This window comes from Pipistrellus hanaki (genome assembly GCF_964339955.1).
Source record: "Pipistrellus hanaki genome assembly, chromosome: 2".
NCBI lineage: Eukaryota > Metazoa > Chordata > Mammalia > Chiroptera > Vespertilionidae > Pipistrellus > Pipistrellus hanaki.
Genome location: NC_140504.1, coordinates 172,176,339 through 172,204,230, shown reverse-complemented (window position 1 = coordinate 172,204,230; position 27,892 = coordinate 172,176,339). Strand labels below are relative to the sequence as shown.

At 43.6% G+C, this 27,892-nt stretch overlaps 1 protein-coding gene across 1 annotated transcript; it reads left to right on the top strand.

Moving 5' to 3' along the window:
- Positions 1 to 68: 68 nt before the first annotated feature.
- ZMYND12 (zinc finger MYND-type containing 12) lies at positions 69 to 24,432 on the top strand. The gene is made up of 8 exons (XM_084874675.1): positions 69 to 191; positions 6,616 to 6,757; positions 8,000 to 8,171; positions 11,146 to 11,315; positions 18,192 to 18,314; positions 19,552 to 19,663; positions 22,891 to 23,036; positions 23,708 to 24,432. Exons 1-8 carry the CDS (start codon positions 82 to 84, stop codon positions 23,831 to 23,833), a joined length of 1,101 nt encoding a protein of 366 aa, XP_084730801.1. The 5' UTR covers positions 69 to 81; the 3' UTR covers positions 23,834 to 24,432.
- Positions 24,433 to 27,892: the final 3,460 nt, after the last annotated feature.

Genomic DNA, 27,892 nt, shown 5'->3' with positions numbered 1-27,892 from the left:
CCCGTGGTGGTCACGTGACACCGGCGTCCAGCGTCTCGTCGCCAGGCAACGGTCCTGCAGACGGACGCCGACTGCTGCAACATGAACAAGATCTACCAACTGGCGGTGCCCAAGGGGCGCCGGATCTGCTGCGAAGTGTGCGAAGCTCCAGCCGAGCGGGTGTGCCCGTCCTGCACAGTCACTTATTACTGGTAGGCCCTGACATGTGGCTCCTAGGCGACCGACTCCCATTCTCCCGGTCACCCCTCTGGCTTGGGTGGGCCGACGCGGTTTCACGACAGGCCTCTAAGACTTCGGCGGCGCCTCGTTTTCATCCCCTTCCGCTCAACCCTTCACCAGCAGGTGTTTCGTTGAGCGCCTAACTGTGCGCTCCGCACTGTTCTGCGTGCTGAAGTCCCTGAGGGAACTCGGCTGACCATGTCCCTCAAAGGGCTAATGACATTTTCACGGCGACCTACAGAAAACAAGATCGTTTCAGAGAGTGATAAATGTCATAAAGTCAAAGGAAATGCGATGGGAGATTGGGCAGATTGCCTCGCTGAGGGCAGACTGTTGATCTGAAAGTGAAGGAGGAGGAGCCTGCCGTGGAAATGGCTGGGAGAAGAGGGGTACAGTAAGGCTCCGAGGGAGAAAAGAATTGGCTGTTTGAGGAGTAGAAAGAAGGCTATTTGGCCCTGGCCGGTGTAGCTCTGTTGGTTGAGCGTCCTCCCATGCACCTAGAGGTCACCAATGTGTTCCCTGGCAGAACACATGCCCAAGTTGCTGCCTGGATCCTGTGGGGGGCGTGCAGTAGGCAGCCCATGGATGTTTCTCTCACATCTATGTTTCTCCCTCTCCCTTCCTCTTTAAAATCATTAGAAACATATTTTTTTAAAAGAAAAAGGAAGAAAGTAGGCTATTTGGTGCACAGCCAACGAGATAAGGGTATGGGGTTGGTAGTAGTGGATGAAATCAGTTTTCAGTTATTCAATGTAACATCCTTTGACCTTTGCTTTAGAGTAGACCCTATTTTGGGCCTGGGATAAAACACCTGGGATCATGAGTTCCAGAAACCTAGGTCAGAGCAGACGAACTTGTTTAAAAAAGAAAGTCATTATGATACAAGTCTTGTCACTCAAGATGTTCTCTTTCCTGGGGCTTCTAAGGATGGAGGCAGTAATTGGGGCAGTATCTGGAAGGTTCTCTGAAGAAGTAACATTTGAGTTGAGTCTTGAACTTTTAGTAAGAAATTGCTAGGTCAGTGGTCAGCAAGCTCATTAGTCAACAGAGCCAAATATCAACAGTACAATGATTGAAATTTCATTTGAGAGCCAAATATTTTAAACTTAAACTTATTCTAACACCACTTCTTCAAAAGAGACTGGCCCAGGCTGTGGTATTTTGTGGAAGAGCCACACTCAAGGGGCCAAAGAGCCACATGTGGCTCGAGGGCCGCAATTTGCCAACCACTGTGCTAGGTGAATGAACAGTGAAGCCCGAAGCGGACGATGCTGACATCCAGGACTGCCTGGGTGAAGGGTGAAAGAACAGGCTTTATTGAGAGCTGGGTAATGGAGGTACTGGTGGAGGGATCAGTCACTGATTTTTAAATTGCAGTCCATGACCCGTTAGCAGATTATGAATAAGTCCCAACCAGCATTTTAAGAAAGTAATAGAATAAAAATTATTATAGTGATCCTGCTTGAACTGTCTCTTGCAACTTTTAGTGTTCTTATGTGGATATGTGTGTTTGTACTGGTACAATGTATTTCATGCTATGGGCATAATAAAAAACAAACAAACCACGTTTGAAGATCATTATGATAGATACTAATAGGAGTTTAAATGGAGAAGATCAGTTAGGGTCAAACAGTGACATGACCTCAAAGAGTTTGGAATTTACCCTTGGAAGGTCCTGGATGATTTTGGCATGCTCCCATTTGTGTTAAGATGACAGGCCGCAATGTGGAAGATAGCTTGGAAGGTAGACACTGGAGGCTGCATAGCTGATTGAGAAGTTGTTGCAGTGGTCCCAGGATGGAGTGAACATACCTCTCTCAGACTGAATTAGGGGTCCATCCTCCATGCTCTCTCAGCATTCAATATGTCCAGTATCTTAACATTTATGGTACGATTTGAAATCAGTTGTTCATTACTTTATATTCCTCCCTAGGCTCCGTGCCCCAGGAGGGCAAGGAGGCATCTGTTTTTTCATTGCTGTTACTTTATTGCTTTTAGAATGCAATTCAGAATTCATGACAGAAACTACAAAGTCCTGTTACCTCTCTCCCTTAATTTCCTACCACATTCACCTCTTTTCCTTGATGCAGCTACAGAGACTTTCTTTCAGTTCAAATTAGACAAGTTCTTTCCTTTCTCAATTTCTTTACTCTCTGCCGGGAACCCCCCCTTCGTCCATGAATCTTTCTAGTTCCATTTCCTCCTCCAGTTCTCAGAAATTTTATTTCTTCAAAGAGATTTCCCAGAAAACCCAATCTAAATACTCTCATTTCTCTCACTTTTCCCCCCACTTTATCTGTACTTTTCTATTTCTGTTTGCTTTTTTAATATCGATGTCTTTTACTAGACCTAGGGCCAGCACATACCAGACACTCAGTGATCAGTTGTTGAATAAATGAACTTCTGACTGAATAATAAACCTGTTAACTGGGTCAAAGAACACAGAGCAGGTGGTAGGTGGCAGATTGGATTGGGACACAGTTTGAGGGATCTGCAGGCCACCTGGAAGAGAGGGCTAAGAAACAATTTTAAGTATAGGCCTGGCACCCCTTAGTCTAATATGAGCATCTATCTCTTACCCATCCCCCTTTCATCCCTCTAACCAAAGCAATTACTTCTTCTCAACTCATTTTGAACTTACTCTGCATGACACTTCACAGACAACTTTTCCCTTCATTTTATTTGTTGGCAAGCATATTATCTCAATTTTATTATGCTCCATCAATACAGGATATTATGTAGAATGTAGGACTGTCATATGTATTCTGCCTTTTACTTGTTTCAGGCCCATCTTGTGTATTCCCCACAGTCTCTAACAAAGTGGGTTGAAATAGTTGAAACTAAATATTTGATGAATGCATAAATGACTAAATGATCATGTCCCCATTATTTTCTTTCTCTTTTTTTACTGGTTGTAATTCTCCTTAAAGTTTTTTCTCCTCCTCCACCTTTTTCTCCAGATTTCTATATGATTGTATCCTGGAGATTTAATTTTTTTTTTTTTTCTGTAAAATAAAACTGAGGTGCCCTAGCCAGTTTGCCTTTGGCTCAGTGGACAGAGCATTGACCTGCGAACTGAGTTCACTTCCAGTCAAGTGCACATTCCCGGGTTGTAGGCTCAATCCCCAGTAGGGGGCGTGTAGGAGGTGTGTAGGAGGCAGCCAATCAATGATTCTCTCTCATTATTGATGTTTCTATTTCTCTTTTCCTCTCTGAAATCAATAAAAATATATTTTTAAAAGTAAAACTATATTTTATCCTATCTAATAAAAGAGTGATATGCAAATTAACCATTACTCCGCTACACCCACAAGCCACTCACCAACCACACCCACCATATATAAAGGTATTCATAGACTGGAAGACTTACTATTAAAATAGCAACACTCCCCAAATTGATCTGCAGATTCAATGCAATTCTTATAAAAATTCCAAGTCCCATTTTGCCAAAATGGACATACTAGTTCTAAAATTCGTACAAAAACACAAGACACAGAATAGCCAAAACAGTCTTGAGAAAGAACAAGTGGAAGACTCACACTTCTCAATTTCAAAATTTATTACAAAGCTATAATAATGAAGAAAGTACAATATGATACTGGCATAAGGATATACATGCAGATCAGTAGAACAGAATTAAAAGTCTGGAAATAAGAACATACATTTATGATTAATTGATTTTCAAAAAGGTTACCAAGATCATTCATTTGGGAAAAGAATTGTTTGCTCTGTATGCACCTCAGGGGCATGCATGAGGTGCATGAGATTGGACACCTCAGGGGCATGCATGAGGTGTCCGATCTATATGCAAAAGAAGGATTTGGACCCCTTACACCAAATACCTTACACCACATACAAGAAATACCTAAATGTAAGAGCTAAAAATATAAAACTTTTAGAAGGAAATATATGTTGTAAATCTGTGTGATCTTGGATTAGGCAACGGTTCTCAGGTATGACACTAACAGCACAAGAAACCAAAGAGAGATAGGTTGAACACTATCAACATTAAAAACTTTTATGCATCAGGAAACACTAAGAAAAAATGGAAAAGAGCCTACAGAATGAGAAAAAAAAATATTTGCAAATCTGATAAGAACCTAGTATGCACAATACATAAAAAACACTTAAAACTCGACAACAAGAAGACATAAGACTGTTAAAATGTGGGCAAAGGATTTGAATAAACACTTCTCCAAGGAAGATATACAAATGGTTAGTAAGCACCTGAAAAGTTGCTCAACATTATTAGTCATTGGGGAACTACAATGTAAAACCACAATGAGACACTACACATAGGATGGTTATAATAAAAAAGACAGAAAATAACAAGTGTTTGTTAGAAAGTAAAGAAAATAGAACACTCATACATTGCTGGTTGGATTATAAAATGGTACATGCTTGGCCAGCGTGGTTCAATGGTTGAGCATTTACCTATGAACCAGGAGGTCACGGTTGGATTTCCAATCAGGGCACATGTCCGGGTTGTGGGCTCAATTCCCAGCTGGGGGCATGCATGAGGTGGCCGATCAATGATTCTCTTTCATCACTGATGTTGCTATCCTTCTTTCCCTTTCTCTTCCTCTTTCTGAAATCAACAAAAAAATTAAAATAAAATGGTACAGCTTCTGTGGAAAACAGTTTGGGAGCCCTCAAAAATTTAAATATATAGTTATCATATGACCCAGCAATTTCATTTTAGTTATATATCCAAAAGAACTGAAAATGTTTATTCACACAAAAGCTTAAGCACTAATGTTCATAGAAGCATTATTCCTAATAGCCAAAAAGTGGAAACAACCCAAATATTCACCAACTAATGAATGTATAAACAAAAAGTGATACATCTATAGATTCTATACAATGGAATATTATTATTCAGTCATAAGAAGGAATAACATTGATGCCTGATACAGCATGGCAGAATCTTGAAAGCATACTAAATGAAAGAAGGTAGACACTAAATGTTATATATTGTCCGTTCCCATTTTTATGCAATGTCCAGAATAGAAAAATACATAGAGAAAGTAGATTAGGGTTCTAGGCATTCCATGGGTAGAAGAAAGGATAAGAGCTGCCGAGACCGGTTTGGCTCAATGGATACAGCGTTGGCTTGGGGACTGAAGGTTCCCAGGTTCGATTCCGGTCAAGGGCATGTACCTTGGTTGCGGGCATATCCCCAGTAGGGGGTGTGCAAGAGGCAGCTGATCGATGACTCTCTCATTGATGTTTCTAACTCTCTTATCTCTCTCCCTTCCTCTCTGTACAAAATCAATAAAAAAAATATTAAAAAAGAAAAAAGAAAAAAAAAGAAAGGATAAGAGCTACTGTTAGAGTGAATGGAGGTTTTTTCCTGGGTGATGAAATGTCCTGGAGTTAGATAGGGTTATATATTGTGAATATATTTTTAAAAAATAACACTGAATTATACACTTTAAAATTGTAAAATTTATGATATTTGAATTATATATCTGTTAAAAAAAAAAAAAAAACAACACAAAACACCATGACTGGAGGAAGGGTCAGATTTGGGTAATAAATTTGGGAGTCATTGATAGAGGCAATTATTTAAGGAGCAGGAGTAAATATGCTTGTAGAATTTTTCTGCAGTGATGCAAATGTCCTATATCTGTGCTGTCTAATCGAGTGTTTAAAAATAATAAATATGTATGTAAAACAATCAGAAGAGCTGTATACCAAACTGTCATAGTCTTCCCTTAGAGAGTTAAGAAACAGCTGGCATTGGAGTACAGGCTTAGAGCAACTACTTAATCTCTTGACACCTTTTTTGACCTTTAAAACAGTAATAACAGATTTTGTTCTGTTTTCAAAAGTTAGCTAGTTACATGCAAGACCTGCTGCACCGCTGGCTTTGGGAGGCATTCAGTGTGTTCTAAGTAAAGCACTCCCAGGAGCATAGAAGACAGTGCAAGGGGTGCTCTCCAGAGTCCTGCACCCTGAGGGCGCCATGCTAGGAAAGCATCTCTGAGAACCTCACCAAATGTAAATTCCTTTCTCTGCCCCAGGAAAAGGACCCTCACATCCCTCGGCTTCAAAGTTCAGAGAGTTTGAAAATGACCTTAAAATAATGCAGAAGTAAAGCTGTCTTTGTTGTTATTAACTAATCATGAAAACAGCATAGTCACAGCAGCACCACGTGGCTTCTGACTGTGAACCTGTGCCTATAAAGAGGCCACCCTTCCCCAACCCACCGTAGTTTTCCCACCATCGGATAATCTCACGACAGAAAAGAGATTTGTCTCAAATTGGCTTGAGCTCCCTGCCTGGTCTGTTGGGCTGGCTTTTCTAGTTTCTAGGGCTAGGCCTGAAGTGGGGTAATGGAATTTTAGGTCAGCCCTAAAATAAATATAATGAAGTCCCTGTTTTTATTGTCAGTGATGTGGTTCACCAGAAAACTGACTGGAACAGCATCCACGAGAAGATCTGTCAGCTGCTGATTCCGCTGCGCACCACCATGCCCTTCTACAATTCCGAGGAGGAGCGGCAGCATGGGCTCCAGCAGCTGCAGAAGAGACAGGTGGGCCTGCGGGACAGGCTCAGGCTAACGCCTGGGGGCAGCGAAACTGCCCAAGAGAGAGGGCGCACTGGATTGAGATCACTAACCTGTAATCTCTGTGAGGGCAGAGACTTGGTTTTGCGTTTTTACGTCCTCAGTGCCATTCAGTCGGTTCTCCACATACTTGCTGATATCTGCTGTGGTCTCCTTGTGCCGCCATAACAAAGTACCGTAGATTGAGGGGCTTGAAACACAGAAATGTGGTCTCTCACAATTCTGGAAGCGATAGGACCAAGATCAATGACAGGTGTTGGCAGGTTTGGTTTCTTCTGAGGCCTCTCTCTTCCTGGTTTACAGATGGTTGCCTTGCCACGTCCTCACGTGGTCTTTCCTCTGTGCACACACAACCTTGGCATCTCTTCTTGTGTCCAAATTTCTTCTTATAAGGACACCATTGGATTGGATTAGGGGCCATCCTGAAGACCTCATCTTAACTTAATCCCCTACTTAAAGGCCCTATCTCCAAGTGCAGTCACATTCTGAGGTTATAGGGGTTAGGGCTTCAACCTATGAACTCTGGGGAATAAAATTCAGCCATAATACCCATATATGTCAAGTATTGTGATAATTGCCAAGGCACGTAGTGGGAGGTCAATAATGATGCTTGAATATATAAAGGAGTAAATAAATAGAGAGGTTAGGAAAACTATTATGGCATTAACAACATCTCATTTTTTTTTCTTTAAAAAATAGCACTTTATAAGCCATTAATCTCAAAACACCAGATTCATCAATTTTAGTGTTGTCACACTTTGAGAGTGGCCTTAGAACAATGACCTTAGATTAAACTTGTTTCTGATAGTAGCTAAGCAGGATAACTCCAGAAGGAAAATTCTCTTAAAATTAATTCAAATAGAAAGGCGATAGTTTTAGATAGTTCTGAGGCATGATAGTTTTATTAAACTAAAATTTTAATATAAATAGAAGAATAATACTCATTTAATAATTTTCTATTGAGCACTCATTTATGTCAAGTATGGAACTAAGATGAAAATACACTTGTTTCTGGACCTTAAGGAACTCACAGTGCAGAGTTTGCCTTTTTGTGTCACTTATTCTAGGACGTGTGGCCAGCTTAATACAGGCAGGCTTACTGTTTGTGTAAGCCCTCACCCAGCTCATTAGGTATTGGCCTTATATCCAGGTATCCCTATATCCACTATTGTCTTTTACTTGTAGACTGACCACTTTTTTCTTCCACAGAAGCACTTGATTGAATTCTGCTACACTGTAGCCCAGAAATATATCTTTGAAGAAAGGTATAAAGAGGCTGTCCCAGCAGCTTTGCATTCTCTTCGCTTCCGCATGAATGTGTACGGCCTGAGTTCAGTAGAGCTTGTGCCTGCCTACCTGCTGTTGGCAGAGGCTAGCATTGGTAAGTGGAAATGACTTACCCGCTGGAGTCATATCAGAAGCCAAAGAATCTAGCCTTGGTATCTTTTGTGCAAGAGCAGGGCTGCTGAAAAGTTTGGCAGAAGATGGGGAAGGAGATGTCTTGAACTTTCTGCTACACCTGACAAATCCTCTCTAGCTGACCTAAGCAAGAGGAGGAAACGTATCAGGACACTGGTGTGTCCTAAGGGAATTGAAGCACCACGAGGTACTAGAATCAGAATGCTGTAACAGAGAAAGGCTGGTGCTCTCAGCTTGTATTTCTGGGGCCTTGTCTCTTGCCTCTGCTTCTCCATATCTGCAGAGCAGATTTTTCTACCTTATGCTTACTGCAGGAGACAGATAGCCCAAAATGTCAGGTAGAGCTGGATGTACGTGTCCTCCAGGTTCAAGGTGGGTAATAGAAACTCATTAGCATCTGATTTCCAATTTTAAATTCCTAAAGAGAGAATTGTGTGGACTCAGCTTGAGGGTGTTACCTATCTACCTTTGAGTCAGGGTATTGTAGTTCAAACAGGAATACAGGAACCTTCTCCTATAGATGAGAGGGAGTTTTGAGAGTGGGGAGCATACCCTTGGCAGACATTCCTTGTGGTTGTTACAGCAAGAGGAGCATTAGCATTTTTTTAGGGGAATTAACATTTTTTAGTATCTACAGTATATCATCCTACACAATAAAAGAGTAATATGCACATTAACCATCACTCTCTTACACCCCGCAAGCCATGCTCATCAGCCACACCCACCTGTCAATCAGAGCGAGTATGCAAATAAACCCAACTAAGATGGCCAGGGCCACAGAGAGCAGGAGGAAGGCTTGGGTTTCTCAGGCAACGGAAGAAGCTAAGCTTTCCGTCTGCCCTTGCTGGCCTAGGCCTCCACTCCAGGCTACAAAGTTTCATTTATAGAAGGTAAATAAATACAAACAGAAACGACTGTAGCCACTGAGCGAGCAGGAGGCTTGGCTCCGCTCCGGCTACAAAGTTTCAGTTGTAGAAGGTAAATAAATTCCAGATACCAGGGCCTCCGCTTGGGTCACCAGGGGGCGTGGTTGGCCTGCAAACCACCAGAGGCCCCTTGCTCAGACTGCCCCATCCCCCAAGGGAACCCCCACCCTGATCTGGGACACCCTTCAGGGTAAACCAGCTGGCCCGTGCCCATGCACCAGGCCTCTATCCTATCGAATAAAAGAGTAATATGCAGCCGAAACCGGTTTGGTTCAGTGGATAGAGCATCGGTCTGCGGACTGAAAGGTCCCAGGTTCGATTCCGGTCAAGGGTATGTACATTGGTTGTGGGCACATCCCCAGTTGGGGGTGTGCAGGAGGCAGCTGGCTGACGTTTCTCTCTCATGGACATTTCTAGCTCTCTATCCCTCTTCCTTCCTCTCTGTGGAAAATCAATAAAATATATATTTTTTAAAAAAAAGAGTAATATGCAGATGGACCATCACTCTAACACACAAGATTGCTGCCCCCATATGGTCAAAGATCCTGTCCCTATGTGGACACAAGATGGCCAATACAAGAAGGCCATCAGGGGAGGGCTGTTGGGAGGCACCAGGCCTGCAAGGAAGGGCAGTTGGAGGCGATCAACCCTGCAGGGGAAGGCAGTAAGGAGTGACCAGGTTGGCAGAAAAGGGAAGTTGGGGCAAACAGGCTGTCAGGGGAGCAGTTAGACATCAATCAGGCTGGCAGGGAGTGGTTAGGGGGTGATCAGGCTGGCAGGCAGAAGTGGTTAGGGGCAATTAGAAAGGCAGGCAGGCCAGCAGTTGGGAGTCAGCAGCTGGTTTATGGGATTGGGCCTAAATGGGCAGTCGGACATCCCTTGAGAGGTCCCAGATTGGAGAGGGTGCAGGCGGGGCTGCGGGACACCCCGCCCCATGCACGAATTTTGTGCACCAAGCCTCTAGTTTTGAAATAATTTCTCAATCTTTCCTTGATGCCTGTAACTTTTATTTTTTAAATATTAAAAGCCAATTATTTTATAAAATGTCCCTCAATTTGGTTTTCTCTGAAGTTTCCTCCTGACTAAATGCAGATGATGTATCTTTGGCAGGAATATCATAGAAGTGATGCTGTGTTCTTCTCATCCCATCCTATAAATGGGCACATGTTTTCAATTTATTCCATTACTGATGATGATCATTTAAGTTACTTCACTCTTTCAAAGTATACTTCAGCAGTTTTTTTGTAAAATATACTTTTATTGATTTCTGAGAGGAAGAGATGGGGAGAGAGAGATAGAAACATCAATGATGAGGGAGACTCACTCATCGGCTGCTTTCTGCAAGCCCCTTACTGGGATCAAGTCTACAACCCAGGCATGTGCTCTTGACAGGAATCAAACCCGGGACTCTTCAGTCCACAGGCTGATGCTCTATCCACTGAGCAAAACCAGCTAAGGTTAATTCAGCAGTTTTAATAATATTCAGAAGATTGTGCAATCATCACTATGTTTAATTCCAGAACATTTTAGTTAACCCAAATGGTACCCAGTATCCATATTGGCAGTCATACCATTTTCCCATACCCACATTTCCTGGCCACCACTAATCTACCTCTGTCCCCATGGATTGGCCTTTTCTGGACATTTCATATAAATGAATCATACAATATGTGGCCTTTTGTGTCTGGCTTCTTTTACTTAGCATATGTCTTCCAGGGTCATCCATATTGTAGCATATCAGTACTTGATTTCTTTCCATGGCTGAATACTATTCCATTCATGGATACAAATAGACCACATTTTGAATATCTACTCATCACTTGGACATTTAAATTGTTTCTATTTTTTTTGTCTATTATGATTAGGCTGCTATAAATTTTCATATATAAGTATTTGTGTGTCGATAAATGTCTGAGTTATGAATAAGTGTGTGAATGCATGATGACATGTTTCATTATGTGTTTTCTGGCCAGGATATGAATTACAACCTTCTTTCGATATTTCGGACAGGTCTAGACCAGATCATCCAGGCTGAGGAATATCTATCCCAAGCCCAGTGGACAGTCCTCAAATCAACGGATTGTTCTTATGCCACCCATTCTTTACTGCATCGGAACCTGGGACTTCTCTTTATAGCTAAGGAAAACTACGATGAAGCCCGTTATCATCTGGCCAATGATGTAAACAATCTAAATTATAACACCTGTTTAGTTTTGTTTTTTTTTAACTGAGCATTTCTCTATAACTTTTTGTCTACACCTGACTGGTTGGGTATTATTAACAAGAACAAAATTTAAAAAAGATTTTTAAAAATTATTGATTTTTTTCGTGAGAGAGGAAGGGGAAGGAAGAGAAACATTGATGTGAGACTAAGACATTCATTGGCTGCCTCCTGTATGCCCACTACTGGGGATCTAGCCCACAATCCCTGCATGTGCCCTGACCAGGAATCAAATTAGTAACCCTTAGATACACAGGATGATGCTCCAACCAACTGAACCACTTTGGCCCAGCAAGAACATAATTTTAACAACCTGAGTTCAAACCTTCCTGGCTGTGCAGTCTTGCCCAGATCACATCATTTCCCTAAGCCTCAGTTGCTCTGAGGAACATAAAGGGAGGCAGACAGAGTACTAAGAGAAGGATTTTACTTCTAGTTCCAGTTCTGACCAGCCGTATAGTCTTAGACAAATTATTTAACCTCTTTCATCACCTTTAAGAGAGAAATAATGAAATGGTCTCAGAGATAAATAATAGGACAATGCATATGCAGCACTTTGGCTGTTATTTTTATAAATAATATCAGTATCTCTACTTCAGAGTATGGTTATTACATTTCAATGAGCTGGTGGTATGTGAATGTGCTTTGTAAACTACAAAACTCTGTTCAAATGTTAAATAGGATAATAAGGGTGATGATTGAGCAGTTCTTCCAACATTTCTGAGGTTTCTATTAGGATTTCAGTATTGGACAATATTACCAGAGAGAATAGTTTCAGAGTCTGAAATCTGGATGAGGTTAGGGTCAGACTGCAGTCTTCATGCAGGTTGGTTCTCTCTTCAGCCTCTCCACTGGGCAACCCTCCCTATGGTTGGCTGCCACTGTACAATGTCTATAGAGTCAATGGAGACATCTTGTGATGATTAGTCTCCATATCCCCTCACCACAAATCCATTTGCTGCCCTAGTCTGTCCTGGGAGGCTTACCTTTATGAACTTCACGACCTGGACTCCATTGCTCTGGCTTTGGTTTGGAGAGTGAGAGACGTGGCCAGAGATTGAGGGTTGGGAGGAGAGAGAGGCTGGGGTATTTCCTTTCTTCCCCACCCCAGTTCTGGCAGGGAAATTGTTCCTTATGACTCCTGTCAGGTAGCCTTCTTTCATGGCTCTAGATATTACTGGGCCCTCATAGCCCTGTTTTCTCCCCTTGCTTTTTCAGGAATCAGGATGGTAATAATTTCTTGCTGTTGATAATCCCTGGTGCCTCCCTAGTTCTTATTGGTTCCTTAACCCTTCCACATCTCTGTAAATGATTATTTTCATTAAAGTGTCTTCATGAAATATTTTGAGGATGCCATAGCTTTCCACCTATGAGCCTGACCAATGCACTTCTTCATCTGTGTTTCTCTGCACAAATAGACTCTATCTACACCCTCTGACAAATTAAGCAGATGTTCATTCTGTCTTAAGGTGGGCCATACTGTTAAGAATGAGATCAAGCTCAGATTTCTCAGCCTAGCTTAAAAAAAAAAAAAAAAAAAAAAAAAAGAGGAAAGAAAAAAGACTAAAGAATAGATCAAGCCTGGGTGTCATAGCTCAGTGGTTGAGCATTAATATATGAACCAGGAGATCACGATTTGATTCCTGGTCAGGACCCATGCCTGGGTTGCAGACTCAATCCCTAGTGTGGGGCATGCAGGAAGCAGCCAATCAATGATTCTCTCTCATCATTGATGTTTCTACCTCTCTCTTTCTCTCTGAAATCAATTTTAAAATATTTTTTTTAAAAAGAATTAAATCAAGCTCAGAGTCCTCAGCCTAACTTAAAAAAAAAAGAAAGAAAAAAAGTTTTATTGATGCATATCATAAAATTCAACCACTTTAAGTGAATAATTAAATGATTTTTAGTAAGCTTACAGAGTTGTGCATTCATTAGCACAATCCAGTTGTAGGACATTTTTATCATCCCAATGAGAGCCCTATATCCATTTTCAGTCATTTCTCATTCCCACCCCTGTCGTGGGACGGGTACTGACCTGAGCAGGTCTGCCTCAGGCCAGCCTGCAGTGTGTGGGCTCTTGATTTGGTGTGGGAAAGATTTCACAGTACAACTGCCGGTGGTTTTGAGAGTACGTTTATTCAAGCTGGGGACAGTGAAACAAAGGAAGGACTTAGAATAGAAGAAGCAACAGGCAAGAGCCTAGCTGGGTAGCTTTGGCTCTCTAGGGGAAAGAAATTAGTCAAGGGCAGGCCTGCTGTCTGCTCCCTGGAGAGTCAGAGAAAAGGGGGCCTTGGGAACAGGTTCAGGATGTTAGCCCAGGAAGTGCTGCTGCTGTCTATTGCTTCCCTGGTTGCAAGTGTGGAGGGGATCTTAGAGTTAGGGGAAAGTAAAAAGTTCATACCGAGAAGGAAAATCTGTGTGCTCCAGAGAGAGCACACTAGGTCTTCATCCTGAAGGTTTTCATCTTTCTTCTGGGGTGAGAATCTTAGGGGAGGGTTTCAGTAGAATATTCGTCAGCTCTCCAGATTTATTTTGTTGTTGTTGTTAATCTTCTCCCGAGGATATTTTTTCCATTGATTTTTAGAGAGAGGGAATGGGAGGAAGGAAGAGAAGAAAGGAGAGGGAGGGAACAGGAAGGGAGAAAAAGAGAAAGAGATAGAGATATGACTGTGACACATTAATTGATTGCCTCTCACACACGCCCCAGGTGGAGCCAGGGATCAATTCTGCAACCTAGGTTCATACCCTTGACTGGGAATTGAACCTGTGACCCTTCAATGTGCACCCAATGCTCTAATTACTGAGATACACTGGCCAGGCACCAATGCATTTTTAATATGCTGATGTATCAAAATGAGGTTATAGGGAAGTTGAGATTATTCTTTAGTCTGCTTTACTGTTTGACTTTTATCTTGGGTTGGTCTGGCTCTAATCGGGTTTTTGTTATTTGTTCCCCTGACTTCACCTGTCCTTGGGTTTAGCTGGCATGAATGGCATTAACTGGATCTCCTGATCAGGATGATTTAAACTATGTACTCTCTGGTTAGGGAAGAGAGGTATAAACCCTTTGCTCTCAAGTGTCCTTGGTTGGGGAAGATAGTAGGTCTTGGGATTCACTAGCTGGCTGTTAGTTGTTGAAATCGTTTGGCCTTATTTAATTTTCTTGTTTAATCCCACCCCACTTGCCTAGGAATTTTCCTAGCTTCTTACTATCCCACCTCATCCCTGCCCCAGGCTACCACTTCCTGTTTCTCTAGGTTTGCCTTTTCTGGACATTTGATATAAACAGGATGCTATGTGGTTTTTTGCATCTGACTTCTTTCACTTAGCATAATTATTATTATTTTTAAAATATATTTTACTGATTTTTTACAGAGAGGAAGAGAGAGGGATAGAGTCAGAAACATCGATGAGAGAGAATCATCGATCAGCTGCCTCTTGCACACCCCCTACTGGGGATGTGCCCGCAACCAAGGTACATGCCCTTGACCGGAATTGAACCTTGGACCTTTCAGTCCGCAGGCCAAGGCTCTATCCACTGAGCCAAACCGGTTTCAGCAGCATAATTATTTTGAGATCCATCCATGTTGTGTGTATAAATACTTTATTCCTTTAATTGCTGAGTAGTAGTCCATCATCTGAATATACCATAGTTTGTTTAGCCATTCCTCAATTGAGGGACATATGGATTGTGCCCACTTTTGTCTATTATGCATAATGTTGCTAAGAATGTTTTTTTTTTGGTTTTTTTTTCCAGATGATTTTTAGAGGATGTTTATTAAAGCTGGGGACAGTGAAACAAGGAAGGGCCCAGGACAGAAGAAGCAACAGGAAAGGGACTAAGTGGGAAAATGAGCCTAGGCTGGGCTGCTTTGACTCACTGAGAAGTGAGAGAAAAGGGTCCCTTGGGGACAGGAGAGGGAGTTAGCCCAGGACAAGCTGCCACTTCCCATTGCTCCCTGGTTGCAAGCCTCATGGGGTCCCTTAGAGCAGCAGTCACCAACCGGTGGTCTGCGGACCACTAGTGGTTTGTGAGGTCCAGAAGGTTGGCGACTGCTGCCTGAGAGCATGCCTGTAGGAGAAGAGGAAAAGGAGGGGAGAGGTGTGGATGTACTCTTGGGAGGGAGAGCATTCTCTCTCCACTAAGAATATTTTTATACAAATCTTTGTCTGGACACATGTTTTCATGTTCTTGGCATATAACTAAGAATGGAATTACTGGGTCATGTAATAGCTATATGTTTAATTTTTTTAAAATAAATTTTTATTGTTCATATTATTACAAATGTTCCTTTTTTCCCCCCCCTCACCATTGTTCTCCTCCACCAGGTTCCCACCCTACCCTCTGCCCTTTCCCCACTCCCCATTGTCCTCATCCATAGGTGCACAGTTTATGTTCAGTCTCTTCCCACATTCCCCTCTCCCCTTTTCCCCAAGAATTGTCAGTTCACTCCCCTTCCATACCTCTGATTCTATTATATTCAACAGTTAATATTGTTCATCAGATTTTTTTTTTAATTTCGTTGGTTTTTAGATTCACTTATTGATAGTTACATATTTGTTGTTCATAATTTTTATCTTTATTTACTTTCTCTTCTGAAAGAACCCCCTTCAGCAATTCATATAATTCTGGTTTGGTGGTGATGAACTCCTTTGGCTTTTTTTTATTAGTGAAGCTTTTTATCTGACCTTCGATTCTGAGTGATAGCGTTGCTGGATAGATTATCTTTGGCTGTAAGTTCTTACTATTCATCACCTTGAATATTTCTTGCCATTCCCTTCTGGCCTGCATGGTTTCTGTTGAGAAATCAGCTGACAATCCTATAGGTGCTCCTTTATAGGTAACTACCTGCTTTGCTCTTGCTGCTTTTAATATTCTCTCTTTGTCTTTTGCTCTTGGAATTTTAATTATGATTTGTCTTGTTGTGGTCCTCTTTGGATTCCTTTTGTTCGGAGTTCTGTGCACTTCCTGGACTTGTAAGTCTAATTCTTTCACCAGGTGGGGGAAGTTTTCTGTCACTATTTCTTTCAGTATGTTTTCGATATCTTGCTCTCTCTCATCTTCTGGGACCCCCATAATTCTGATGTTGGTTCACTTGAAGTTGTCCCAGAGGTTTCTTACATTATCTTCAATTTTCTGGATTATCTTGCCTTCTAGCTTCTGTGGAGGAGTGTCTTCTGGCTCTTTATGTTCCAAATCTTTGACTTGATTCTTGCCATCTTCCATTCTGTTTTTAGGACTCTGTATAATATTTTTTATTTCAGACAATGTATTCTTTATTTCTTGTTGATCCCTTATTAGTTCTTGTTGATCCCTTATCATTTCTTGTTGATTCCTTATTAATTCTAGTTGATCCCTTTTCATATCCTCATAGGTCTTATCGACCTTTTCTAGGAAATTCTTGAAAAACCTTATAAGCGTAGATTTGAACTCTATATCCAGGCACTTTTTGTCCTCCATTTCTTTTGTTTGTGATCTATTTCGTCTCGGGTTTCAGGGTGGAGCCTACAGCTTTGGCTTCCATCAGCCCCACCCTATGCGGCTCCTGAGTCACAGGGTCCTTCAGTACTCGTTGCAAGTGCCTCTGAGAGAAAGGTGCCCTCGATTTTTGCCTGCTACCAAACAGTCTAGGCTCTCCTGCAATGAGCCCGGTATTGGGATTCAGTTCAGTTGGAAGTGGAGTTGGAGGTAGCGTTCAGAGCAGTCTGGAGCCCCTGTCTCCTTCCCGCCAGGGCAATCCCACGGCACAGCTAACTGTCCCTTCTCTGCGCGCAATGTGCGTGCTTCTGGGACCTCCTTTCGCCGCTCCCCCGGGGTTCCGCCTTACAGCCCAGCTCCCTCTGTTTGAGCCTGGGTCCCCGGGGTCTGGCCTAGAACTGGGGTTCAGAGCAGTAGGAACTGGGGCCCAGCCCAGTCGGACCTTTTATCTCCTTCCTGCTAGGGAACGCCAGCCAGGCACTCAGGCAGCCTCCTCTCCGGCTCCGTCCTCTCCAGCGTGTCTCCGTACCTTAGGCTTTTACAGCTCCTCCGCGCTTCCTTCTGGTTTTCTCCTTGCTTCTCATTGTAGAATTTCCAGTCAGTTGACTTTCCTGTAGTTCTGGGTAATGTCCATTTTATATTTTAGTTGTATTTTATTGAAATTGTTGTGTGCGGCTGCGGCTAGCTGTTTACCTGGGCAGCCATCTTGGATTCTCCTCTATATGTTTAATTTTTTGAGAAGAGCCAAACTGTTTTCCACAGAGGCTGTATCATTCCATATTCATACCAGCAGTGTTTGAGGGCTTTATTTCCTCCACATCCTTGACAATATTTGTTGTATTCTGCCTTTTTCATTAGAGCCATTCTAGGGTGTGAGAAGTGGTATCTCATGGTTTTATTTTGCATTTTCTTTTTTTTAATTGATTTTTTTTTTTACAGAGAAGAAGAGAGAGGGATAGAGTTAGAAACATCGATGAAAGAGAATCATCGATCAGCTGCCTCTTGCACACGCCCTACTGGGGATGTGCCTGCAACCAAGGTACATGCCCTTGACCGGAATCGAACCCGGGACCTTTCAGTCCACAGGCTGACGCTCTATCCACTGAGCCAAACCAGTTTCGACATTATTTTGCATTTTCTTAATGACTAAAAATATTGAGCATCATTTCTTATGATTTATTAGCCATTGATACATATTCTTATAGACATGTCTCTTCAGACCCTTTGCTCATTTTTATTGTAGTTGGGCTGTTGTAAACATTCTTTTTATATTCTGGATATGAGTGTTTTTTTATTTTTATCAGATATATGATTTGCAAAGAGAACACAGCACTCACCTTCTTCCTGCTGCTGTAGATTTATTTTGCCAGTTGTGCATTTGGAACAGAGGGCACCAGGACCTCAGGAGGCTACTTTCTCCTGGCGAATATCTTCCTTGACCTTTCGAAGTTGGACCTGGCAGACACACTGTACACTAAGGTGAGCTAGGGAATATGGGAGCTGAGCTTTGACGCTTAGGGCTTGTACCTTACAACTGGTGTCGGGTCATTCATGAGAAATTTGAAGCACACAGATAAAGGGACTTGTCCAAGTTTACATAGCCTGATATATTCCATTCCCCCCCCCCCCATTTCTCCACTACCAAAATAGTCCTTAGAATCCATAGGACGATTAACAAATAATAAGTGATGGGTCAATAGGAACCAAACCCCTCCAAATAGATTGCCATATGCTCTGTCATACTCACAGGAGCAAGGTGAACATGGGCAAATTGAGAAGAAAATGAGATTTTAATGTATATTTTTACTGATTTCAGAGAGGAAAGGAGAAGGAGAGATAGACCATCAAGGATGAGAAAGAATCATTGATCAACCGCCTCCTGCACACCCCTTATTGGTGACTGAGCCCGCAACTTGGCATATAACTTTGACCCTAATCAAAACCGGGACCCTTCAGTCTGCAGGCAGACACTCCATCCACCACACCAAACTGGCTAAGGCAGAAATGAGATTTTAAAGGAAAAATTATGGCTAAAAAGTTATATGAAGGGATAAAAAAATATGAGTGTACTTTGAAGTTTCCAGTTTTGCATGTGAAAGATTTTAAACTGCCTTTAGTATTTAAAATGTCAGTTATGTTCATAGAGTAACACCTCACTTAGTAAGCAACCATTTCTATGTGTGATATAAGCTCTCATCCTGTGACTGTTTATTCATATTTTAGGCCCACTTTTTGAGGAAGAGGCACTGTGGTATAGCTGAAAAGAAATGAGCTTCAGAGTCAGACAGACTTGAATTTAATTCTTGGCTGTGTCACCCACCAACTTTTACCAAAAGCCAAATACAATCTTACAATCAAGTACATCGCTGAGCCTGTTTCTTTCTCTGTAAAATGGGAATAATAAGACTATGACCTCAGCTGGTGTTGTGAGGATGTAAAGGTTTAGTGATATGTGCTCAACAAATGGTAGTCATTGTTATTAGACCCACCAGGGCTGTCCCCAGATCAGCCAGGTGCCCTTTGCAGCCCAAAACTTTGTCACACTCACTTTGGCCAGGCCCGTTTGGCTCCTACGTCTCCTCTTCCCCTCCTCCCCTCAACCAGGCACAATGGGAGAAAGAGTCTGCCGATGGTTAAAGGTGCTGCCCTCCCAGCTGGCTGGTCCAATGACTTAAGACCTGGCCTGCTTGTCTGATTGCATCTTCTTTCCCAACAGGTCTGTGATATCTGGGATAAATATTTGAACAATCACTATCAAGTCCTCTCAGAGGCCCGCGTCCAACAAATAGACTTACTGGGCAAACGATTTGAGACTGACACTGGCTTAGGTAAGTGGCAGTTCTCCCTACGAAGCAGAGCAGTGACTTCCTCTCAATCACGGGCCTTGCCCCGAAAATAGGGAGAGCTGCTGTGCCTATCATGGAGCACGTGCCATCTCCCCCATATTGATTATGGGAAAACTGAGACAGGGGAGCAAAGGGATGTTACCAGAATTCAGATTTCTAGCACCACACACAGCCTTTCAGGGGACACACTTGGAGGAGAGCCCACTGTGATTTCTGCAGAGAATCCATTTCTTATGTGTTATCCCTCCAAGGAGCACAAGCCAAGGCTCCCCACAGAAGTGTCGTTACTCCATTGTCCTGGTGCCTTACCCTCCTGCTTTCCTGGACAGCGAGCTCCTCAGTGGCAGTGCTGAGTCTGATTCATCTCACCATCCCCAGGCTCAGCAAAAGGCTGAGTGTTGAGTAGCCCTGGACAATATCACTCCCTCTGAGATAAGAAAGAGACAGAGGATCTAGCTTGTGCTAAAAAGTGTAGTTGGTGAGACAGAGCCTATTTGAAATACCAAAATAAAATTCCTATGAGTATAAATTATATTATAAGCGGGGCCCCAGAACAAAGAGGTGAGGAAGATGTTGAAGGGGGAAGACTTCTTACAGGAGAGGTTTTGAGTTAAGGATTAAAAAATTAGTAACTTTGTTGAGCTTTCTCTTTCGATAAAAGTGGTTTATGTTAAAGCAGAAAGCTTGGATAGCCAATGATAGCCAACCTTAATATTATGGTATATATCCTTTCTGTCTGCTTCTCTAAGCTTAATACAGTATGTCCTCACTTAATGTCTTTCATAGGTTTTTGGAAACGGACTATAGGCTGATTGATATAAATGGGAGTTAGGTTCCTACGGCATATTTCTGGTCATGAAAACATCATCAAACTCCTAAATAAAGACCCAAAACACTTCTGATATTAAACTCTGAAATAAATGTGAGCTAGCCATACATTTAAGAAATATTAAATAAAAACTATCAAGATAATTCTTTTCCAACCTGCTTATTCCAGTTCAAGGTCGCAGGTGACTGGAGCCCATCCTGGCAATTCAGGGCCCAAGACAGAGCCAACCCTGGACAGGATGCCACTCCCTCAAAGGGTGTACTCACACACACACACCTACATTCACTCAGACTGGGACAATCTAGGCATGCCGATCACCTATGGGAGCATCTTTGGGCTGTGGGAGAGAAACTGAGGACCAGGAGAAACCCACATAGAAGTGGGGGGACATGCTAACTCCACAGAGAGTGGCTTTGACTGGGAATCAATTTTTCCCCCCTCATCAATGTTATAATGAAGTGATGTCTAACAAAACAATGTTATTTGGGACTTGCTATACTTAAAAAAGTACTTGTACGTATCTGGCTCATAATAACTCATAATCGGTATATATAATATAAAAGGCAAAGTGACCAACTGACCAGCCAGTACATATGACACACACTGGCAATTTAAAAATAAATGTTGACTCGTGCAGATGCGATACATATAAAGCTCTCAGAATGGATATTATTGAAATCCCCTGTGAAATTATTTATAACGGATCTATTATTGAAGCTACCTTTGGAAATAGCATATATGTAGATAATATTAAAAATATATCTAAACATGCAATTCTTTGTCCTAAAAATTAGCTCTCTCAAAAATTAAATGAAGAAATTTTGGATATACTCGATGGAGATTTTCATACCTATTTGAGTGATGATTCCATCAATTCAAAAGATAATGCCTACCTGGGACTGGTTTGGCTCAGTGGATAGAGCCTTGGCCTGCCGACTGAAAGGTCCCAGGTTCGATTCCGGTCAAGGGCATGTACCTTGGTTGCAGGCACTTCCCCAGTAGAGGGGGTGTGCAAGAGGCAGCTGATCGATGATTCTCTCTCATCGATGTTTCTAACTCTCTATCCCTCTCTCTTCCTCTCTGTGAAAAACCAATAAAAATAAATAAATAAAAAAATAAAAAAAGATAATGCCTAAATGGAAAATTTCCCCATCAAATTTCTTAATAGTATTACTCCTTTGGGAATGCCGTATCATAAATTAAAATTGAAAGTAGGTGCAATCATCATGCTACTGAGAAATCTTAATAATAAATGGGGTCTTTGTAATGGTACAGGATTTATTATGAAAAGACTGCTACCTAACATAATCAAAGCTGAAGTATTATCAGGATCTGGGGAAGGAGAGGTTGTTCTGATTCCCTGTCTGGCGCTGGCCTCCCCTTTAAATTAATTCGAAGACAGTTTCCCATGATGCCAGCATTTGCAATGACTATTAATAAGTCACAGGGACAAACCCTGGATAGAGTAGGAACATTCCTACCTGGACCCGTTTTGGGACATGGTCAGTTATGTGTTGCTTTCTCTCAAGTTCGAAGAGTGTGTGACGTTAAAGTTAAAGTTGTAAATACTTTATTACAAAGGAAATAATCAAGCACTCTTAAAGTGTTTTTACTCTTACTATAGTGGACAGGGAGATATAAGAATATTACTAATCAATTTATAAGTCAATGTTTTTATCAATGTTTATCAATATAGAATATTATTGTTTTTATATTATGTTTGTTGTTATATCATGCTGTTATTGTTTTTGAATCAATTTATATAGTATTTCTGTATACATTTTACTAATTTTCTTAAAATTTCTGACACTTCTATTATAAAGAAAGGGCAAATAGCAATATTAAAATATTTCTTGTTATTAATTTCCTTTCAGTGTGCACAAATCTGTGCACCAGGCCACTAGTAAGTCACTAAATGATGACTAAAGGAGAACCAAAAACTGCTGGCGGAAATTGTAAACAGCCTCCCCAGGGAAAGCAGAAAGGCTATTGCTTAAGCATCTTTGGAGTTGGGGAGGAAGAATTAAGATGTTGCACCTGCAAGAAGCTCCCCCCCCCCACCCCGCCCCTTGCTAGAGAGTGGAAGCTGAGTTGGGCCACTGGGACAAATCCCCAGTGTTTGGGAGCCTAACAGATCCACTTCAGGGCTGGGACTGAGCATTTGTTTAGGTTTCTCTCATAATGACATGCTAGGCAAGGCTGGGAGCTGCCTGGAACTGCTCTGTATGCGGAGAGTTTGCTGTGCTTTGCACTGCCTCCACCAGCATCGCTGTGAGGAGGCTTTTGGAGGCCAGGTGCCCACAAAGCTCAGTACTTACCACGGAGGGTAGACTCAGCCGCCTCTGGGACCTGTTTCCTCTTTCCCTCCTTTCCACTGCAGATGAAGCCCAGGAAGCAGAAGCCATTCGGATCCTGACTTCAATCTTAACCATTCGAGAGTCTACGCCTCTCAAATCTCCCCTAAAAATTGTCTTCGTTCTGAGAGTCCTGGCCATGCTTTACTACCTGATGATGAATTCTTCAAAGGCAAGTTTCCCTAGAAAGTCAGCATGTCCGAAATTGAGATAGAAACCCCTCTAGTTGAATCCAGCTGTGTTCTGCCCAATTGCATGAGCTTTTGCCCTAAGAGTAAGTTCCTACTCCAGAAAAGCTCAGAGGCTCACGCCAGGTTTTGTTTGTTGAGTCCAGCCTGCCTAATGGAAACTGGATTATCTTCTTTCCTCAAGGGGGCCTTCCCAGAGTTGCAGAGGTAAACGGAGGCAGGGGCAGTATTAGGAAGCCTGCAGGGCCTGAGGGCTCTGAGGAGTCCTTCCAGGGATGTGGTAGTAGCTTTAACTACACTCAGTGAGTTCCCCCAGGTTGGCAGCCTACTTACGGCCCTGTCATCCCTCTGCCTTCCAGTGCTGGTTCACAGGGCCCCGATTAAGATCCTCCAAAGATCTCACTTTGCTCTGAAAGTGTACTTAGTTTGTCAAACCAGGTGACTTTTTCTGGTGTCCCCTTCCCCACCCAGCACATGTGTGGCTAGCTCTAAGGACCCAGTAGGTGTTCGCAAGTTTCCAACAAGAGCTCAGTGGCTGGTGTGAGAAGCTGACGGATCCTTTCCGTCTGGGTTTCTGGGGTTGAGCACAGACGGGGCTTCCCAATGTAACGCTTCCCTGTGACAACTTCCTTTCGTCACTGCAATTCTATTCCAGGCACATGAATATGCCACGAGAGCTTTCAATATGGTTCAAGAAAGTCAGCTCGGTGCCCAGGAACAAAACCTCATTGAACTATTGCTAAATATCATCTCAACTGAAGAAACTTACCCCATTCTTTAGTGACCCGTGGGTTCCACGTCAGGGTCTATTCAAGCTACCATTGAACATCTAATATATTCCAGCCTTGCACATTGCTTTGAGGTACTCTGAACTGCTGAAGTTCCCACCCTCTCGCCCTGTGACTTCACATAGAGTGTGTTTTTGTTCTTTCTTGCACAGCATATGTAAGGGACTATAGAGCTTTGGGCATAGAAATCAGTAAAACTTGTTTATCATGACCTTTGCACTTGGTTTATCATGACTTTGTACAACTTTGAATAATGTGCTCCAGCTCACTAATATGGTATTTATAATTAAACTTGCAAACAGTTTTTCATATTTCCCAGAAGTCTCCAAGTGATACATGTTCCATAGATCTCTGCCAGAAAAAAAAAAGGGGGTGAGGGAAGGAAATAAGCTACTTTGGAGCAAAGTTTCCCTATTCTACTGGAATTAAGTTAGCATTAATTTGAGGTAGTTTGTGATTAAAATGTCCACTATAATTCCTAGAGTAATCACTAAGAAAAGTACTCTAAAAATAGTTTAAAATCAACAAGGGAATTAAAATATACTAGAAAAAAATCCAATTAATGAAAAACAAAAAGCAGTGGAGGAAAACGAGAGGAACAAAAAGGACATGTGGTATATAGAAAACACATAGCAAAATGCAGACATAAATCATAGATCTTTGCCAGAGGACCTTGCAAGGAGCCCTTACACAGATTGGCTGAGAGACCATTCCAGGTTGGCGTCTTTGTCTTCCTAGACAGAAGTGAGCCATTTATACAGTCTAGGGGAGAAGTCCTCTGAAAGGCCCCCATGATGTGATGCAGACAGAGTGCAGGCCTTGGACTCAGATGTGCATAGGTTAAAGTCTCAGCTCTTTTACTTACTATCTTTGTGACCCTGATCTCCCCATAATCTTATTCATTATTGTTGTAAAATGGCCTAAATGTGGCCAGGGCAGTATTGGCTTGTTCCCTGGATGACCGTGATCACTTAACATATCTCTTTTGGTTTTTGTTTATTTGTTTGTTTTTAGTGATTCTAGGGAGAGAGGAAGGGAGAGTGATTGAGAGATAAAAGCATTGATGAGAGAGAAACATTGATCTGTTGCCTCTTACACACTCCTTACTGGATATCAAGCCTGTAATCAGGCATGTGCCCTGACTTGGAATCAAACTAGGGACTTTTTGGTTCATGGGTCGATGCTCAACCACTGAGCCTCACCTGCTGGCAGTATATCTTTTTCTTTCTTTCAGCTCCAGGGTTGTCAAATAGACTGCCCATTAGCATGCTTAGCTTCCTAAGTAGATTTGCACCCAGGGAAAGGATATGCATGTCCGAGAGTTTTTTGGTCCTCACTGTAAATTAATTCACTCAGATACATAATAAAAATAAGCCACATTGCCCTGGCAGGTTTGGCTCAGTGGATGGAGCTTTGGCCTGCTGACTGAAGGGTCCTGGGTTTGATTCCAGTCAGGGGTACATGCCACGGGCTTCGTGCACTGATGGGGGCTGTGGCTTGCAGGGATCAGCCCACTGTGGGAGTGCAGCTCATCCCAGTCAAGCCAGGGTGGGGGACTTGAGGCTGCGCCCCCCAACTAGTGGGGCTTGATAGGGGACCTCAGGCACCCTACCTAGCAGGGCTTGATGGGGGACCTCAGGCTGTGCCCACCACCCCAGTGCCAGGCCGAGAGACCTAAGGGTGCGCTGGGGAACCTGAAGGCTGCACCCTCCACCTGGCTTGCGCTGGAAGACCTGAGGCTGCACCCCCTTCCCAGTGTGCTCTGGGGAACCTGAGGCTGCACTCCCCACCCGGCACGAGGCCAGGCGATCTGAGGGTATGCCCCCTGCTCGGCAGGGCTTGATGGGGGTGGGGGGTTCTGTATCTCACCCAATGGTCTTGGTCTCACACAATTTCAAGGCATGTGTGGGTGGGCAGGGACTTGACTCTAGGTCCCTCGGCCACGCCCCAGACTCTGACAGGAGGAAGATTTTCATATACATTTTACTAATTTTCTTTCATCTCTGACACTTCTATTATAGAGAAAGGGCAAATAGCAATATTAAAATATTTCCTCTAATTAATTCCCTTTTAATGTGCACAAATTTCATGCACTGGGCCACTAGTTAAATATAAAGAGTTATATCTTTATATTATATATTATGAAGTATGTCTTTTTATCTCTCGTAATGCTTTTGACTTTAGAGTGAATTTTGGTTTCAGAATAACAATAACCTATTTTCTTCTGGTTGGATTGCTTGATCAGCAAGGCATCATCACTTACCTGTGCTTCAACATTTAGCTCTACTTCGAAGGGGAGGCTAGGAACTACAGTATCTCTTTTCTTTTATGACTCTGGATGAAATTCAGCCAAGGAGGGGCAACTATGCAGATTTTCAAAGCATATAAGCCAGTTTACTATTGAGATGAGAATATAAAAACCAAGATGACATATTACAAATTTGTCCCTTGCTTGCAAACCTTTGTAAGTATTGTAGATCTTCCAGACATGTTAACGAACAAAGAAAAAATAGTTTTCAATAAAAAGGATCATTAAAAATTTGAAAGTCAAGTTTTTTTTTTTGTTTTTGTTTTTTAATCAATCTTTATTGTTCATATTATTACAAAGGTTCCTCATTTCTTCAGCCCTCCACCAGGTTTCCACCCCACCCTCTGCCCCCTCCCCATCCCCCATTGTCCTCATCCATAGGTGCACAGTTTATGTTCAGTCTCTTCCTCCCTCCCTTTCCCCGATAGTAAATCTCTTTTCAGATAGTAAATCTGTTACTTAGCATTTTCTCATATCAATAATACCTCCACATGCCCAATGATACATTTCACACAAAAGACATTTCCAAATAGGTCAACCAGCCTCATCCAGGCCCCACCCAAGGCACTCACAGATCAACACCCCAGCGCTATACTAACTCAACACATCCAGATCTAAGCCTTCATCCCTTGATTCAGCAGACCCTCAAGTTCCCGCAAAAGTTTCCAGCCATGTCTGAGAGGCAGCCGTGGGCAGGGACAGGCGAGGAGCGAGCTGTTTCGGGCCTGGCTGCTCCAGGCCTGGCCTCTGTTGCTCTGGTTCGTTCCACAACCAGCTGCTCCGGGTCTGGTCACTGCCGCTCCCGACCTAGTTGCTCTGGACTTGGCTGTTGCTGCTACAGGCCTGGCCGCACCCGACCCGGCTGCTCTGGGCCCGGTTGCTCCGGTCCCGGCCGCTCCGGGCCTGGCCGCTCCCAGCCTGTCAGCCGCTGCTCCGGGCCTGGCCGCACCAGACCTGGCCGCTCCGGGCCTGGCCGCTCCCAGCCTGGCAGCCACTGCTCCGGGCCTGGCCGCACCAGACCCGGCCGCTCCGGGTCTGGCTGCTCCCAGCCTGGCAGCCGCTTCTCCAGGCCTGGCCACTCCCAGCCTGGCAGCCGCTGCTCCTGGCCTGGCCACACCCGACCCGGCCGCTCCGGGCCTGGCCGCTCCCAGCCTGGCAGCCGCTTCTCCAGGCCTAGCCACTCCCAGCCTGGCAGCCACTGCTCCGGGCCTGGCCGCACCAGACCCGGCTGCTCCGGGCCTGGCCGCTCCCAGCCCGGCAGCTGCTGCTCCGGGCCTGGCCGCTCCCAGCCTGTCAGCCGCTGCTCCGGGCCTGGCCACACCAGACCCGGCTGCTCCGGGCCTGGCCGCTCCCAGCCCGGCAGCTGCTGCTCCGGGCCTGGCCACTCCCAGCCTGGCAGCCGCTTCTCCAGGCCTGGCCACTCCCAGCCTGGCAGCCACTGCTCCGAGCCTGGCCGCACCAGACCCGGCTGCTCAGGGCCTGGCCGCTCCCAGCCTGGCAGCCGCTGCTCCGGGCCTGGCCACACCAGACCCGGCTGCTCCGGGCCTGGCCGCTCCCAGCTTGGCAGCTGTTGCTCTGGGCCTGGCCGCTCCCAGCCTGGCAGCCGCTGCTCCGGGCCTGGCCACACCAGACCCGGCTGCTCCGGGCCTGGCTGCTCCCAGCCTGGCAGCTGCTGCTCCGGGCCTGGCCGCTCCTAGCCTGGCAGCCACTGCTCCGGGCCTGGCCGCACAAGACCCAGCTGCTC